General features: G+C 40.8%; 1 protein-coding gene across 2 annotated transcripts in view; it reads left to right on the top strand.

Moving 5' to 3' along the window:
- Positions 1-17,237, top strand: part of LOC126396281 (FERM domain-containing protein 5-like) — a 100,408-nt gene that overhangs the window by 72,258 nt on the left and 10,913 nt on the right. Inside the window, exons 2-11 of one of the 2 annotated variants that reach the window (XM_050054233.1) lie at positions 3,263-3,367; positions 4,557-4,599; positions 4,755-4,833; positions 8,153-8,250; positions 12,343-12,466; positions 14,386-14,473; positions 14,745-14,833; positions 15,973-16,036; positions 16,431-16,522; positions 16,607-16,681. In XM_050054233.1, coding sequence (XP_049910190.1) covers positions 3,263-3,367; positions 4,557-4,599; positions 4,755-4,833; positions 8,153-8,250; positions 12,343-12,466; positions 14,386-14,473; positions 14,745-14,833; positions 15,973-16,036; positions 16,431-16,522; positions 16,607-16,681 — 857 coding nt within the window. The remainder of the gene's footprint in view (positions 1-3,262; positions 3,368-4,556; positions 4,600-4,754; positions 4,834-8,152; positions 8,251-12,342; positions 12,467-14,385; positions 14,474-14,744; positions 14,834-15,972; positions 16,037-16,430; positions 16,523-16,606; positions 16,682-17,237) is intronic. The other variant, XM_050054242.1, reaches the window with a different exon arrangement.

Raw genomic sequence — 17,237 nt, 5'->3', positions numbered from 1 at the left:
AAAACGTGAATTTATTATTACATAGTGCTCAGTGACAAAAAGTGAGAGACAGAAAGGTGAACGTTTCAGTGGTAAAGAGGATTGTCTTTACGAATTGCCTCTTTTTTTTTTTTTTTTTTGCAGAGGTTAGTAGGTCAGTATAAATGACCCGGATGATGATGACAAGCAACTCTAGCGATTCATAAAAACATATTGGTGAAATGAACGAGTTTCGTGGCAGATAACGTGTTATTTAGAGCCTCATTGTCGGTGCCCCGATCATTCCCACTATATGGATGTACGCGGCTCTCGCGGATCTAAATATCTTCCGAAGGACTCCAAATAACACCAAACTTATGTGGGTGAGTAAACAACCGTATTTAATGCCAGAAATAAGGTCCAGGTTGTAAAAAACGGAACTTCCCCTTTAAGACACATGCGACCTGAGGGGTGTTTGTTCTGCCATTTGATCTGATATTGAGTGAAAGGGAAGTGTGAACAGGCTTCATCACAGAGATTCTCACATTGTCTTAAATGATATGTCTCAACCGAGATTGTATCTGAAAATGGTTCATGCGCGGACCCTTCAGTGCATTTATCCTCCTGTCCTCTCGTTTTGATTGCCGTGCTGTGGCATGCTGAATTGAGACGGATTAATCAGTGTCAGCTGGCCGGTCTTGTCTCTCCCTCCCTCCCTCTGTTTTCTCCCTCTCTTTATTTGGTTTTGTCTTTCTCTTCTCTTTTTCCCTTTCCGTTCTCATATATCTGCCTCTGACTTTCTCTGACTATGCAGTTTTCTGTCACTTATGTGAATGCAGTGTCTCCTCTAAAGGGCACTGTAGGATATTTTATAGTGTCCTCTGCCACCGAAGGAAGAAAAGCTATACCCTCTATGTACAGTGAACATAGTACAGCTGGAGAAATCTTTTATATTTAACCCAAGGTCTCTAAGCTGTAAAACTGACTTTGAATGTGTTCTTTAAAGCTCCAAAAGAGCCGGAGCCTGACCATGAGTTTACTCCGACACAGTTCGTGCAGGATAACACCACTACTGTTTCAAAGACCAGCTGTTACTTGAGTATCTCCAGACCTTTTGTATATAACTTCACTATGTTTAAAGCAAATTGGCAGCATTTTACACATTAGCACATAAGCAGTGCTGGTAGATGGATTTTGTTCATTTCGACACAGCTAGGCTAAGGTTCATTTTATTGCTGAAATGTTCTTTAAAAACATTTCAGGTGTTTAGGAGAAGGTGGACAATGAGCTGAGCTAGCTAACTTAAACGTGTCATGTTAATGAGGGGACTGACTTTTTTGTTTCAACATAATTCCGAAGCCTTGATAGTCCAAAAAATGTCTCTGTCTCTGATGGGCTTGTAGATTCTGTCCTTACCTAAGAACAAATCTCTAATAAGAAAACGAATCTTGGGGGTTTTAAGAAGAAATTTCCTTTTAAGAAGCTTGGTCAATGAGGCCCATTTTCTTCATTGGTTGGATTGGTTTAGGACCCTACAATACCAGAGTAGCGACACACATTGGTCAAGCGGAAAGTTGGTCACGTGCCCTCTAGTGGCGGGATAGCGCGTTGCATATCCGACCAAGAACTGACTGAACTTCAGTATTGCTGCATTGCTGCCGACCAGGAATTCTTGTGCGTTTCCGAAGTCAAGCAAACCTAAAAGCATAATCTACCATAATCTACCGCAATAGGAGCATCAGTGACCTGTTTACAGGTAAAAAACAAAAAAAACAGTTGTCTGCCATAATGTTACTCCCTACATTTTGAAATAAACAAATTATAAGCATGACTTAATATGACCAAGACACCTAAAAGTAAAAACAAGGCCGTTTTCATCAACTTACAAGCAATTGCGCAACATACTGTAAGTGATTGGGTTTTCTAATCGGAAAGGTAATGCCCTCATGCCCCACTAGAGGGCGCGTGAGGCTTAACTTCTGCATACCACAGGAGTCAATAGAAGTGTTGTCACTCTGGTATTGTAGGGTGCTAGGTTGGTTAGGTGTAGGCATGAGGGGTGAGATTAGTTGGCCAATTAGAGGCAGAGTAGGATGGGTCATGCCTTCCATATGAGAAAGTCTAATGACTTTATTCTGCATAATAATGAGCCATGTGCTTCTGTTTGGGAGAGCATGTAGCTGTTTTCAAAGAAACAGGTGTTCAGGGCAACGCCAATGGTGCGGCACCCTTACCATACCATCGTTACATTTGTTTTTAATGCAATGATGTTGATGATATTTGCTCGAACATCTTTATCAAGTAACCTCTTTCTTTAATATGTTGCACCCTCAGCATGGGTTGTAGCGTCTTTGACAGTTTGGGCTCAGATCAGAGTTACATTTTTGCTGGCTATGCGTTGGTAAACTGAAGCTCCTCTTACTGGCTCATGTTTTGTTATGCGTTTAGTAGGAGCCTTGTTTGCATGTAGCTTATTGTTGCAGTTAAATCTAAATAAAGACCTCATTAAACTGGTTTTTAATGAGTCTTTTGGGGCAGATGCAGCCTTATGTAAGGGCCCTGCTCCCACTGCCGGGATAGCAGGCCTGTTTCTTCTCTCACTGACAAAGGTGATCAAGGCTCTACAGTACATTTGAATGTGCGTCACTGAACAGCTTATTTTCTCTGTTAATTTAACAATGTATTTTATTAACCTAGCTGAAAATGTTAACACTGTATCTTCAGTTTCTTTAATGATAAGAAAAGGATACAAAAGGATTAAAGGTCAGGTTTTTGCACTGCATTGCATGAGGACTTCCTCTCCTTTTCACCTTTTCTCACTGCCTTTCCAGGTCATTTTCTGCGGCAGAAATCTCTCAAAGCTTTCACAGGTGGCTGCTGCCTGGATATGAATATTTGATAGCCCTCATATATCTCCCCTGAGGGTAGTGAAATATTAAAACACTTTCTGGTGGCCGTTTTGACTTCTTAGAGCCTCCAAAAAATGGACTCAGACTAAATAATTTCGATGCAACACTTTCAATATGTTTAGAAAATGTTTCTCTCATTTTTGATGTGTGAACTTATTTGCTGCTCTACCTGGGCAGAGTGTAAACTTCTGATGTGAGCGTTCAGATATATGCACCATTGATCTGCTGGGGGTCCATTAACTGTGTCTGTGAATATGCAAATATTGGGATGTAGAGAATGAGGACTGAGAAAAGAAGATGCTGTTTTCGTGCTTGTTTTCCTCCTCCCTTCTCTTGTTAATGTCCCTGAAGAGCGAGTACATCATATGAAGTTTCTCATATTATTTCTCTTTCAGCGGGATTCCAAGGGACAGTACCTGTTCGACCTCATCTGCCACCATCTCAACCTGCTAGAGAAAGACTACTTTGGCATTAGATATGTCGACCCAGACAAGCAGAGGGTAAGTATCTATTTTTAATAAGAAACCCAATTGAATTTCAGCTGGACTCAGCTCAGTGTGTAACACTGTGACTCATGATTTGGTCTCGTCTCGTCTCGTTTCTTTCCTTTTTTCTTTCTTTCTTTCTTTCTTACTTTCTTTCTATCTTTTTCGTTCATTTGTCATCTCTCTATCTTCGTCATTTCTCTCTATCAGCCTTTATCTTAAATATCTGTAATGATTTTTAAGTCATCTATCTCCCTGAATTAAAAACCAGTTTGCACAAACGGCATAATTTGCTTCTTTGAATTAGATAACAATTTGTGCAGCAAAGTTCGCAGAGTCACATTTTATGTAGTCAGAGGTGATACAGCGTGGTGTTTAACAGACTAGACTTGATTTTGAGAATGATAATCTTTAAATGTAAATCTTAAAAGGTCCAAGGAGACCCTGTGAAGCTGACAGTTGCTTTATTAAATGTTGTTAGATATGAATGCCACGCCTTACTTGTCTAATTAGTCTTTATTTTTTCTCCATTACATAAATATTCAGCACAGGTAGGGCGGGCTGCAGGTCAATTATGCAAGCTGGCTAAACGCCAACCCCTTCGATTGAGATGCATATCAATCACAGAAGTGAACACAGTCTCTGGTGAATTTGCAGAACTTGGACTGCATATTTGTTAATCATTGCACTTATGAACTGTGGGTGGGATGACATATGTTTTAAAGGGGTGAAAATGTTATTTACTTTGCAGATTCTCTCTGCATTTTAGCTGAGAGACATTTAATGAAAGGCGAATGCTGGTGTTGCTAAAAAAAAAGTTGTTAATCAAAAGCTTCCAGCATCATTGTGTTTTACAGTTACTGTATTGTGAGCGCAGTGCACTATTATCGTCAGCATGTCCTCATCTCACTGATTAGAGCCAGTTTGGCCTCGTGATGTTTAGCACTCTGACAGAGAACAGCAGTCTCCTGATTATCTTGCAAACAGCCTTCCTTCTTCTCCTCTCTGCATGGAGACTGTGTTGGAGGGGGTCTAAATAAACAGACGGCAAGGAGATGGGAGTAATTTCTATTGTGCCTTCCGGCTATAGATTACAAGCCATCATGCTCAGCTGCTGAGTAATCAGACTTCAGACTGACAGTTTAGCAGCCAAAGATTCAGTGTGCAAAGTGCAGGTCTTCACCTCTCTTTCTTTCCCTTGCAGCATTGGTTGGAGTTTACAAAGTCAATTGCCAAACAAATGAAATGTAAGTATTTAGGTTTAACATGCCTGATTAGTTGGTTAAATAATAAACCTTCAAGAAAAACTCTGCTAAATATGAAAAAGAGCGCACAAGTCATGCCAAGCACATTAGAAACAATGCATGACAATAGATTTTAAATGTTTGTCTTTCTTCCCCAGCCCAGCCTCCATTCACCATGTGTTTGCGTGTCAAGTTTTACCCTCCTGACCCCGCTGCCCTGAAAGAGGAAATTACCAGGTAAGATTTCAAGATAGCTTGGTGGGCTGCAGGTGGGGACAGTTGGAAACTGCATCACTATAGTTAAGGAATAGCATACTGAGTTTGGTTTCCTATTTTATAGCTAGTATCACTAATTATCTGATGTGCATAGAGTTATACTGGTACAGTTAACATTTTGAGTTTCACAACAGTCCTGTTTTAATGTGATATGCATCTATACATGTTAGGGGATTCATCGTTTTTCAAATTGGCTGGTCTTTGTTGTTCTTAAAAAGACCACTATACAGGTTTAATTTGAAGGAGTACATTAATTGTAAGGAAACAAACATTTAGTGGGAACAAGCCATCTCAAGTTTGGGGGAGACTTGTTGGTACCCATAGAACACATTTTCATTCATCATTCATCTTTAGGTGAGAGTTCAAGGGACCCCTTTAAAAAAAAAAACGATGTCAGTTGTTCCCTCGCCAAAATTTAGTCTAGGTTTGGAGCATTATTTAGCCGCCTTACCAACAAGGTATGTGAACATGGTTGGTACCTAAGATGCCTTAAGTCATCTTATTTCAGAGGAAACCACTACGTTTGCGCTGGTTTTAAAAATGAGCGTGCCACAGTCTCTTACAGACAGTGTTGTCAGCCTCCAATTATTTTCGGCGGGGGAGCCAGTGAGTATGACCATGCCCCCTCTTCCCTTGAGGACACCATTGGGTGGGGAGGGTGAGGTTGAGGCCTCTCATGACTCTCTTTCTCTTCCACCGATGAAGTCAAACTAACCAGTCCATACCAGTAGGGCTGCAACTAACGATTATTTCATTGTCGACTAATCTGTCGATTATTTCTTCGATTAGTCGACTAATCATTTCATCGAAAAATGTGTTAAAATGTTGAAAAATGTCGGTCTGTCTCGCCCAAACCCCAAAATTACGTCATCTAATGTCTTGTTTCATTCTCACACCAAAGGGTTTTAGTTCACTGTCACGGGAGAGTGTGTAAAGCTGCCAATATCTGAATGTAAGAAGCTGCAGTAAGAGTATTTTGGGGTACTTTTATAGTACTTTTCTATGAAAAATAACCGATTAGTCGACTACTAAAATAGTCACCGATTATTTTAATAGTCGGTTAGTCAGCGATTAGTCGACTAATCGTGGCAGCCCTACATACCAGCAAACTGAACAAATGGCAGTATGGTTGAGCAGTGTTTTAAGGGAGCATTCCACAGATTTATGCCAGTGTTATGCCAGTAGCAGCTAATGTAGCCTCAAACTGTTAGTCTCAAGCAGAGATGAAGAGTGGGCTACAGAGGTCTGCTAAGCTCACATCCTCGCTGTGACATTACTTGAGGCAATCTATCAAACTTTGCAAAGCTCCCTCTGCAGCCACAGCAACCTCAATACAATGATATTTACAAACCTCTCCACAGACAACCTGATCATTCCTCTGATATTGTTTTTCCTCTGCTATTACAGATCTGCTTATTAATTGCAGCTACCTGTTGGGTTGTTTGACTGCTCACTGGTGGGATCAAAAATAACGTGGAAAAAGCAAAGTCCATTTTAGAACACATTCAACACAAGTGGCCCATTAACAAGCTTCTCACACCCAACTAGGGACAACTAAATCACATATCTCTATTTTGGGGAGTCATAACCACAATGTAAAAATGCTGACACAGAGCAAACCTAGAATCCACAGCACTTAGAGAGTGATTTTATTGAACCAAAGGGGATGTCTCTATCTTCTGCCTTTCTATTAACTTCCTTGTCTCATAAAATCATATCGAAAGCACTCTTATATTTTACTGTTGTCATTTTATTATGCCTCTGCAGCCAGCTTTTAGATAATTGAAAAAATGGCTATGAGCGCTGCAACTTAGTGGAGGTTTTTAAAGAATATTTGTTTTTGTCTGAACTAAGAATCCTTTCAGTACATATTGCTCAGCTCCATAGCCATCCTCACTTTATCCAGCAAAATAAAAGAGAAATGAAATAGTTTTGTAATAGATTTTTATGAAAAAGTTAAGAGTGAAAATGTGTTTTAAGTTTGTCTTCTTTACTGTCGAGTAAAAACCTTGAATGCATTATTGCATTAGTGATGCAGGTAGAAAAGGAAAAACCACAGTATCCAGAGCTCGACAGTGAGTCGGTGTGCAGGGGGGATTATTTGAGTATCCCCTTTCTTTCCTACAGTAAGCTGCAGTGTCATGAAGCTCCTCACCACTACTGTACTGTGTGTGGCATCCTTGACAGCTGAACAAACTGCTGTAAGGAGTGAGGAGCGAGCCAGAGAGCTACCGAGCGTGCAGATCCCTGTAAATCACATCTCTCGACTGGTTGCCACGCAGTGAAATCTCTTTTTCGCAATCCAGCTCTTCTTGATTGAGCTGGAGCGCTGGCGAGGGACAGCTCCTCCATCCTCCGCCATCTGTTCTGACTCGAAGCTCTCACAGACACACAGATAGGTAGCCTAAATATGAAAAGGTAGCAACACTTTGCTCAGGGCCTCGTGTTGCTTTGAGATTTTAATTTTCTGTATGTAGTTTCACAGCAAGATAGTGGCAGGATGTAAAAAGGGCCCAATATACACCCCAACTGTACTCTGACATTTTTCATAGCGAGGCTTAGTACTGCTATACTATTTATTGCTCTGCTGCTTGGAGAGAAGCCGAATCACAGGCGGTTGAAATGAATGCTGAGCGGGAAAATTGACATATGAGTAATCTCTGGATGTTGTGGACGAGACCAGAAGATTGAGTTGCTCCCGGTGGACGTCAGTGCAAACCAGCAATCATGTTTTAGATCACCGTCAATTCTCAAAGTGATTATGCTTTAGCTGGAGTTCTGCCTCGAGGTAGGCTACATGTCCCGTGTCTAATGTTCCAATAGAAAGCTTTGGATTGCCAATCATGCATTCATTTATCTCTTTCTAAACTGTAATTATAGATTAATTATAAATGGGTTGTAAAAGGGCCCTAGAGTAATGGGTTTGTCGGCAGCTACATTTATTTTACATTTCACTGTGTAGAGCTAGCACGTACTGCAGATTCTCTGTAATAACCGCAGACATAGCAACGAGAGCAGACTAGCAAACTGCCATGTCTCTGTTTCTAAGAGCAGCATTAACACAGCATACATTTCCCTGTAGTCAGCCTCAGGCCTGAAATTACTTTGTATTTTCAAGAATTCTCCTTCCAACAATCTCTTTTACACACCTGCAGCCTCAAGAGACACCTTACTTTTAAGTTGGAAACATCCACCATGTGTGTTAACCAGAAAAGGACTGTTGATATTGATCTTATCTAAATAATGACCCAAATCAGTTTCTCTGTATTCCACTCCACAGATATCTCGTCTTCCTGCAGGTTAAGAGGGATCTCTATCATGGCCGCCTCCTGTGCAAGACATCAGATGCTGCTCTGTTGGCTGCCTACATATTACAAGGTATGATGCAATAGGGAGTCGTCATTTAGGCATAAGGACTGCTGCAAAGCGTTCAGCCGGACTACTGTAGCTTTATTTTAAAGCAAACTCTCAGACAAGCACAACTGTCCTCACACTAGGCAGACATTGCAACCTTGACCAGAAAACCAAGCAGGGTCATGGTGTCCTCTGGTGCCTTTGAGCCTATTATTTAAAGGGCCAGTGTGTGGGATTTAGAGGGGATATATTTTCAGAAATGGAATTTAATATAATAAGTATATTTTCTTTAGTGTATAATCACCTGAAAATAAGAATCGTGTTTTCATTACTTTAAAATGAGACTTTTATATTCAAACAGGGAGTGGGTCCTCGTCCACAGTCATCACCATGTTGCACTGCCATGTTTCTACAGTAACCCAGAACAGACAAACCAAACACCTGCTCTAGAAAGGGCCATTCACGTTTTTGCAATTTTTTTTGTCAGCCACTGTAGTTCACAGCCCGTCCGCAATGAGAGCATCAGAACCACACTGATTTTTTTTATGTGAAACTGGCTTATAAGTGTTTTTACCAGTTGAAATCATCAGATCTGTTTGTTTTGGAGAGTGAAAGATCTGTGGTTAATGCTGCTCGTGGTAAAAACCTCCTGAACATCTGGATCAGAACTAAAGTGAGCTCACATGAAGTTATCAGAGAAAATAGGTGAGCACATATTACTAGGTGCTGTACGAGCGGCCTGTCTGTGATATGCCAAACAGCATAGAAGAAGCACTGATTTATGACATGACATTGATTTATTCAGTGTTTTTACCTGTTTAAATGACCTGGTCCTTGGTTTGTACATTAGGCTGCTAAAGCTGGCTAAAGTGTACAGAAAGCACTGGCAGGTATTTTTAATGGTACAGACACGCCAGCCAAATATGTACTGCATGGACTCAATTGACAAAGAGTTCTTTTTAAGATGAAACAGTTTTTATGTGCCCCGTTATGTGCAGATGTATTCAAAACCTTGACTTATTGTTCTTTACTTTGTGTACAGTACTTTTTACTGTGGGCTTTCTGCTGAGGCATTATCTTTGAACACCATGCACCACAGTACTAAATCAGTCAGTTCAAGACGAGCACATACAAAGACTACAGTGGCAAAATGCCTTTGGTACAGTCATTGAATGCAAAGATCCAATTTGATAAATTTCATATTATTGAAATTTGTTACAGGTTCAGTGTGTAAGAATGTAGCGGGATATATTGGCAGAAATGGAATATAATAAGTATGTTTTCTTTAGTGTATAATCACCTGATAATAAGAACGGTAGTGTTTTTGTTACCTTAGAATGAGCCATTTATATTTACCACAAAACAGTGGCGCTACATAAGGTGATTCATGTAGGCCACCGTAGTCCGCAACCCGTCCTCGATGAGCCGAAGAGCGTCAGAAAAACACGGATTTTTTTAACTGGAAGTTGCTTTAGTCAGTGTTTCTATGCATTGCGATCACCTGGTCCATTTGTTTTTGAGAGGAAGAGACATCTGCAGATAAGTGTTAATAATAACACTGAAGGAATTCTAACCGGGAGAAGTTTCAGCTGGTTGCAATCTGCAATCCTCACCACTAGATGCCACTAAATCCCCCTAAATTTTGCACACTGATCCTTTAATTTCAGTGTTTACCACCCTCAGCTTCCACAGTTGTGGTCGTGATATCAGATTATTACCCCAAACTACACTTGTAAATAAATGACTGTATTTTCTCCGACACAGCTGTGTCTACCACACATGACATATATTATTCATGATGTTTGTGACCTGCTGTAGACTTAATGATTTCCATATGACCCTGGCTTGTAAATAAATACTCGCCAGCTGTGTTTCGTGTGCATGTGTGTGTGCTAATATTCTGCCATATATGTATTTCACTGTGTGGGTGTGTGCAAATGTGTGAGCAGAGCGTGTTCTGAGGCTGAAGGCTCACACTGCTCTCATGTCCTTGAGAATCTGAATTAGTTGTTTTACCTTGAATTGAAAACTGTTATTTTAAAAAGCACCATAGAAATCAATGTAGTTATCACTTTTAAAAAATTCAAGGGACTCAGTGAAAAGACAGTATGTTTCCTTTTGAGTAAATTCGACAGTTTTGTTGGAAAGTTGATTGTTTTGGAAGATGCCAGGTATCCATTTGACAGGCTCCTTTGGGTGTCAGGCCCATCAACATGCAGAGAGGTGAGATGCATTTAGGAACAGTTTCCCTGTCACGCACCGTGCCAACCAGCCATCCATCCAGACTTTTTACAGCCAGTCCCTGAATCTTAAGGTTCCTGGGTGTCTCTGTGTTGCCCACAAGGCAGTGCGTCTGTACACTGAAAGACACTGTGATACTTGCTAGCTTGTTATAACTATCTATTTACTTACACTATAAGATAATTTGGTGAAAACATCAGCACTGCCTAACTGTAGGCATGTATGTATTTGCAGTTACTAAAGTATTATCTGCGTCTAGCTCATATTAGCTTCCAGTGGCTCGGTCTTTATCACTTCGCCTTGCCAACTAAGTGGCTGTCTGAGCCTTCCTCTTCTGTAAAGCATTTCTCCACTAGGTGTCTCTGGCTTATATAAACATTCTTTGGCACTGTCAACATGTCAGAAAGTGTGAATCCATAATGTCTGTAACACATACTGGAATGCCTTTGGCTGTCTAAAATGTTGTTTTCAACAGTCGTGGCTGCCAGAGCTGTACAGAGCTCCCCAGAGAGCAGGCAGGTAGCCAAACTCTCCATGTAGTTCCTCCACCATCTGTAAACGAATGTCAGTGGTTTGTAAACCTGGCTGCTAAAGCTGGCTACAGGGACACTCAGAACACGAGCAGGTATTTCTGACGGTACAGACATGCCAGCCGAATATGTACTGCATGGACTCAAGGTTAAATAAAATTTGCAAAGTGTTCTTTTTAAGATGAAATACTTTTTGTGTGTGCCCCTTTTTGTGCAGATACATTCAAAACCTTGACTCATTGGTCTTTGCTTTGTGGACAAATTTGTATTTTGGGCTTTATGCAGAGGCTGCACCGCAGTGCTAACCCAGGACAACCACATACAAAGATTAAGGTGGCAAAATGCCCTTGGTACAGTCATTGAATACAAACATCAAATTTGATAAATTCGATTAGAATATTTTTTTTTAAATACTATTTAAAGGTTCAGTGTGAAGGAATGTCGCTGGATTTACTGGCAGACATGGAATATAATGTAATAAGTATGTTCTCTTTAGTGTATAATCACCTGAAAATACGAATCAGCATGTTTTCTTTACCTTAGAATGAACGGTTTATACCTTCTACCAAACAGTAGCTCTAGATAAGGCCATTTGCGTTTTCACATTGGCCACCATAGTAAGCAGCCTGTCCATGACACGCTCATCAGTGTCAGAAAAACACTGATTTGTAACAGGAATCTGCTTTATTCAGTGTTTTTACACGTTTAAATAATCTGGTCAATTTGCTTTGGAGAGGAAGAGTACTCTAGATACATCTTGGAAACATCCTAAATAATAAACACTGAAGGAATACTTAAAGGGATAGTGCACCCAAAAATGAAAATCAGCCATTATCTACTCACCCATATGCCGAGGGAGGCTCAGGTGAAGTTTTAGAGTCCTCACAACACTTGCGGAGATCCAAGGGGAGAGTGGGTAGCAACACAACTCCACCTAATGGAGGCTTACGGCGCCCCAGATTCAAACGTCCAAAAAATACATAATTGAAACCACAAAATATCTCCATACTGCTCGTCCGTAGTGTTTTTAGCCTCATTGTAGCCTGCAACTCTAACTGCCTCTCTGTACTCCGCACTCACATGTGTTCAAATGACGTTTTTCCAAACAACTTTTTATGCTGGGGCTTCAGGACACTTGGATCACTATGGATATAGTAATATTTCAACACTTGTTAAGCATCACATATTGTGTTAACGTTCACGTATTGTTAAATTTTTTTGTACTACTTCTAGCATGCAAAATAGTGACAGTCATGTGGTTTGAAAGGCACATTTGAAATAACATAACTGGATTAAAAAATCATCATCAAACCTTCTTGTCTGTGTCTGTTTTACTATCCTCCAGCTGAAATTGGCGACTACGACCCCGGGAAACACCCAGAGGGCTACAGCTCCAAGTTCCAGTTCTTCCCCAAGCACTCAGAGAAGTTGGAGCGGCGAATTGCTGACATCCACAAGACTGAGCTGATGTAAGGCGACACCTGTCCGTGTCTCTGTGTACCTGTGTACTCCTTCATTTCCACAGCGGCCACAGCGCAGTGCATCGCAGGGGCACACCTACTGCTATACACCAAAGTGCATCTTAAATTCATAAGTCAGTCATGGGAAACTAAAATAAACGACTGCTGTGATGGTTTTAGGTCTCCATGTGGCAACTGGCTTTATGATAGCGACTTAGTCCAACCAAAAGAGGACATCTCACTTTCAGAACACGTGCAAGTAAATAATCTGATAAGATTTTCAGAGCTATAGGTTTGATCTTACAATATGCTGAGTATTCACTTATGTTCTATGGTTGTTTTGCAGGCTTTGCATTCACACAAGCTCTGTAGCCCTGCAAAACAAGGCACTGAAATTTTCATGTACAGGTTCAGCACAGACTCTGACGGCTGCACATGCCTGGCAGTTTAAAACACCAGTCTGCAGCATTCTCCAGACCACAGTGTTTGGCTGGCAGGGTGCTTCCTTCAGTTCGCCAGTTTTGGGGTACCCCTGCCTCAAGCAAACTGTGGCCAGAAGCCGGTGCTTGAGCAGCCATTAATGGTCTGGTGAATTTAGGATTTGTTCCCCTTGGTGGTGCTGACAGTTTAAAGAGAGTAGAGGAACAGTTCACACAATTTAGCTTTCAAGGATCTGACTTTAGAGGTAGCAAGAAAAGTCAGCTTGACCTGTCCGGATTTATAATTTAACACTTTTTCTTGCGGGATGTTTCTCAATCCTTTTTCAAGTTAGAGCTCTATGGGAGAGCTCGGGCTTCTGCTCCAGCCTTTGGCAGTAAAAGGTCAGTTGTTATGGTGGGGGTGGTGGACACACAGCCTGTGATGACCACTGCACTGGACAGGTCTGAGGTGTGGATGTAACAGTCGCCACTCATTCTCCTACATAGGATGAGACTCCCCTGCCCCCCCTGGGTCCATGTTTTCACACTTTCAAAGAGGTGTTTTTGTACAAGTGGTTCAGTATCATCAGCGAGAGCAGCTCTTCCTGGTTGCTGATCCCTGAGATCGGTGGTGTTGGCAAAGTCTGACAACCTTTTGGATTTTGTGTCTCCAGGATGGGACTTATTTTATGCTCCTGTAGGTGTGTTTGTATGAAGCCCAGGGGCTGATGTGAATTTGTCATTGGTCAGTCGGGTTCGGTTAATGTTGCTTTGCCCTCTTGGCCTTAAAGTGGAAGGGTGGCAGACAAGGTCACAGCCATGTGTCACAGCAGGTGCACACAGTGACTGTGAGCAGATACAGAAACCTTGTCATCCTGCTACTCCTCCAGATGATGACTTCATGGTTGATGAGTTAGCGTACAACAGCCAATGTACGGCAAGAGGTTGGCAGGATTGTTTTTAAATGTCCGAACTGCTACATTTACATTCCAGTGCATTAGATGTGAGCTCTACCTATGCTCATAATAAGGTTGTAATGGGTAACTTTTGTTTGATTTATCAGCCAATAATTCACTTTAATCAACCCTGTTTGTTAGTAGAAGCTTTGTATTTTTCTCCGATCTTCTCTTTATTTCCATCTTGTACACACACACACACACACACACACACACACACACACACACACACACACACACACACAGTGTTTACAACCCTGGTTGACACAGCCACTGGTTAGAGATTTGATCCTACACTGCCCTCTATTGCTCATTTCCACCATCTTGTTTGACAGCAGTTTGAAACAATCAGATGTGTCTCCCCCATACTAGAATGTCAGCACAGGAAAAAGTTGTACCTGAAACCATTTTAGGGAAAAATCATCACAATGCTGGCAGAATTAAACACTAGTGATCATGAAATAGATTAGATAGATTAAAGGATACACACATAAGAGCTGACAGCTGGTTGCGACAGAAGCCTGTTAACTGACTTTTTGTTTTTTCTTCCCAGAGGTCAGAGTCCTGAAACGTCAGAGCTCAACTTCCTCCAGAAGGCTCAGATGCTGGAGACGTACGGAGTGGACCCTCATCCATGCAAGGTGGTCTTTACAAAACAAATTTATGCTGGAATTATGAGCTTGTGCTTTTTATGAGTTTATGCTTTTGGTGCAGTTTGACTGATGAGTAATTTTGTATGTTTTTTTTTTTTGGAGTAAATGTCAAAGTCAATCATAAAATGAATTTCGTTATTTTGAAGTAGTCTTGAAGTGTCCTTTTATCAGTGTAGGAGCTTTACAAGAAAATATTACCTCATTGTGATTTAAAATTCTGATTCTACAATAACAAAACACGGGTCTGTGTGCCTGTCAGGATGTGTCTGGCAACCCAGCTTTTCTGGCTTTTACTCCTTTTGGATTCACTGTGCTACAAGGGAACCGGAGGGTCCATTTCCTCAAATGGTGAGTTCAGACGAGCAGTTAAAACAGGACATGATGCCAGATTAAAAAAAGCCTATTTCTATGAAAGGCTGCAACATGAGCGCCCAAATTAATGAGCAAGACTTTATCACTGTTTGAAAGAAAATTCCTTAAGCTCCATATGGACCAGTGCAAGCAGAGAGAAATAAATGTTTTTTTACCAGCAGTGAGAAAAAACTTCCATGAACACACATTAATGAACAACTTGTGCAAAGTAAAGTGCCAGAAAACTCATCATGCTGCTTAACTCCAAATCTCCAAGTTTTCATGTCGACAAAACACACACAAATGATCTCATACAACTTTGCCACACTCTTGTTCTAAATAACAGAAGTGCTCATTGCCAGCAAAGGAAAAAGAAAATCCTAAAATTACTTCAAAGAGCTTGCTTGGCATAATCCAAATCTTCTGAATCTGGCTCCGAACATTTGTTTCATTATCTTCTAGATTTAGATTTTTAATCCTACAGGAATCAAATCTGATAATACAATACACGCTATCGGGTAGTAAAGTACTTCCAGTTATCTTGTGTGCAACTTTGTGTGAAAAATATATAGTGTGTAGTGCAGACAATGTAAAAATGTATAAAATGATAATGTACACGAGGACGTGCAGTAGGAATAACTGCAAACTCGGTAACCTAGTTTACCCCTCGGTAAACTAAAAGTAACCAGTGATATGTACAAGAGGATATTAGTAACCTTTTCATGACAGCGGAGTCAACCATCTGTGAAGCTGCACGCTCAGAAGTCTTCAGAGTCTGAGTTGTTTGCAGTTGCTGTAGTTTTATAATTTGTGTTTTTTTTTTTTTTTAATCTCCTGCAGCTTATTTTTGTCATTTTCAGTGACTGGGATCAATGTGTCTAGACTTTTCAACACTGAAATGAAACACTGTTGGCCTTGTTAATTTGCCTCCAGCCACAATTAATATTTTACCACCTTTATCCATTTTTGCCTCTCCCTTCCTTTTCCTTTCTCCCTCCATCTTTGTTCTGCTATTTGTTCCTCTTTCTTCCCTTTTTTTAATTCGTTCTCACTCTGTCGTCTCCTGTTTCCATTTGTCATCATGTCCCTCTCTGTCTGTCTGTCTGTCCTTTGTTCTGTCTGTCTCTCAAACTCAGGGAGGAGGTGACCAAACTCAAATTTGAAGCAAAGACATTCCATATATATGCAAATCAGAAGGAGGTATGTGTATGCATTATTAAAACACTCCCTTTTCGGGCCTGTGGAGCTCAGGAAGTTAAATGAGTGTGGCCTTGTTTTATGCATGGGGCACTGCCACCAGGGAGCCGATGTAATCTATCCTTTATGGTGAAGTAAACGGGAAATCATTAAACAAATATGTGTGTTAGCCATAGGTTTAGCAGACAAAGGGGTAAAGTAAAGCCACTGTCTGAGAGTTGGTTAATATACTGTGTGCTTAATAATTCCCAGTAGCCAAAAGCTCAGTAAATCAGGACAGACTATGCAGACATTCTCTCCTTACATGATAAAGATGTCTCCAAAATCATCACCAGGAGTCTGATTAAAGTCTGATTTATTTATAAATGTATGAGTGACTGTTCCGGACTTGTTACAGGATAAGAAGATCATACTGACGTACTTTGCACCTACACCTGAGGCCTGTAAGCATCTGTGGAAGTGCGGAGTGGAGAATCAGGCTTTCTACAAGTGAGTCACATGACCTGAAATACAAACTGCAAAAAGAACATCATTATATAAAATCATCTTTTTTTAATTTACATTTCCTGACAGGTTGGAGAAGTCCAGTCAAGTCCGCACTGTGTCCAGTAGTAATCTCTTCTTCAAGGGTAGTCGCTTTAGATACAGGTATTCAATTGCTCGTTAAGTATTTGTAACACTTTATAGATGAACAAGTTATAAATGTGAAGTGCATTTATATTGATTCCTTGGACAATGATACATTTGCTGATATCACAAAATCTGCCACAATATGATTTGAATTTGATTCAGTTCAGGGGCTTGTGATCAATATGAGATGACATTAGTAATTATCCTCATTGTCTGCCTGGCACAAGGCTGCTAGCACTGTTTGAATGTTTAGGAAGAAGGTGCACTTGGACAGGAAATGGTGACACAGACGTGCCATGAGAATTTCAAAATAAAGGCGTATCTTAAAGGTAGGGTCTGGAGGATTTTCCAGTTGCTGTTTGTAAACATACATTCAAATTTGGCCCCTCCTATCAGGCTCAACTGCGCGCTGCCCCTACCCCTCCCGGCAGTTGGGTATTACACAAAATGATTCAAAGCTCAATCCTCACACTACATCAAGCCATATATTAGCTAAACGTAAAGTTATTTGCATCGGTTGATAGTCGGAATTAGCCTCCACAACAAACTACGTAGGAATTACAGTTGTTGTAAT

This window comes from Epinephelus moara, chromosome 1, assembly GCF_006386435.1.
Source record: "Epinephelus moara isolate mb chromosome 1, YSFRI_EMoa_1.0, whole genome shotgun sequence".
Lineage (NCBI taxonomy): Eukaryota > Metazoa > Chordata > Actinopteri > Perciformes > Serranidae > Epinephelus > Epinephelus moara.
Note: the sequence above shows the minus strand (reverse complement) of the source record. Positions and strands in the feature narration are given on the sequence as shown.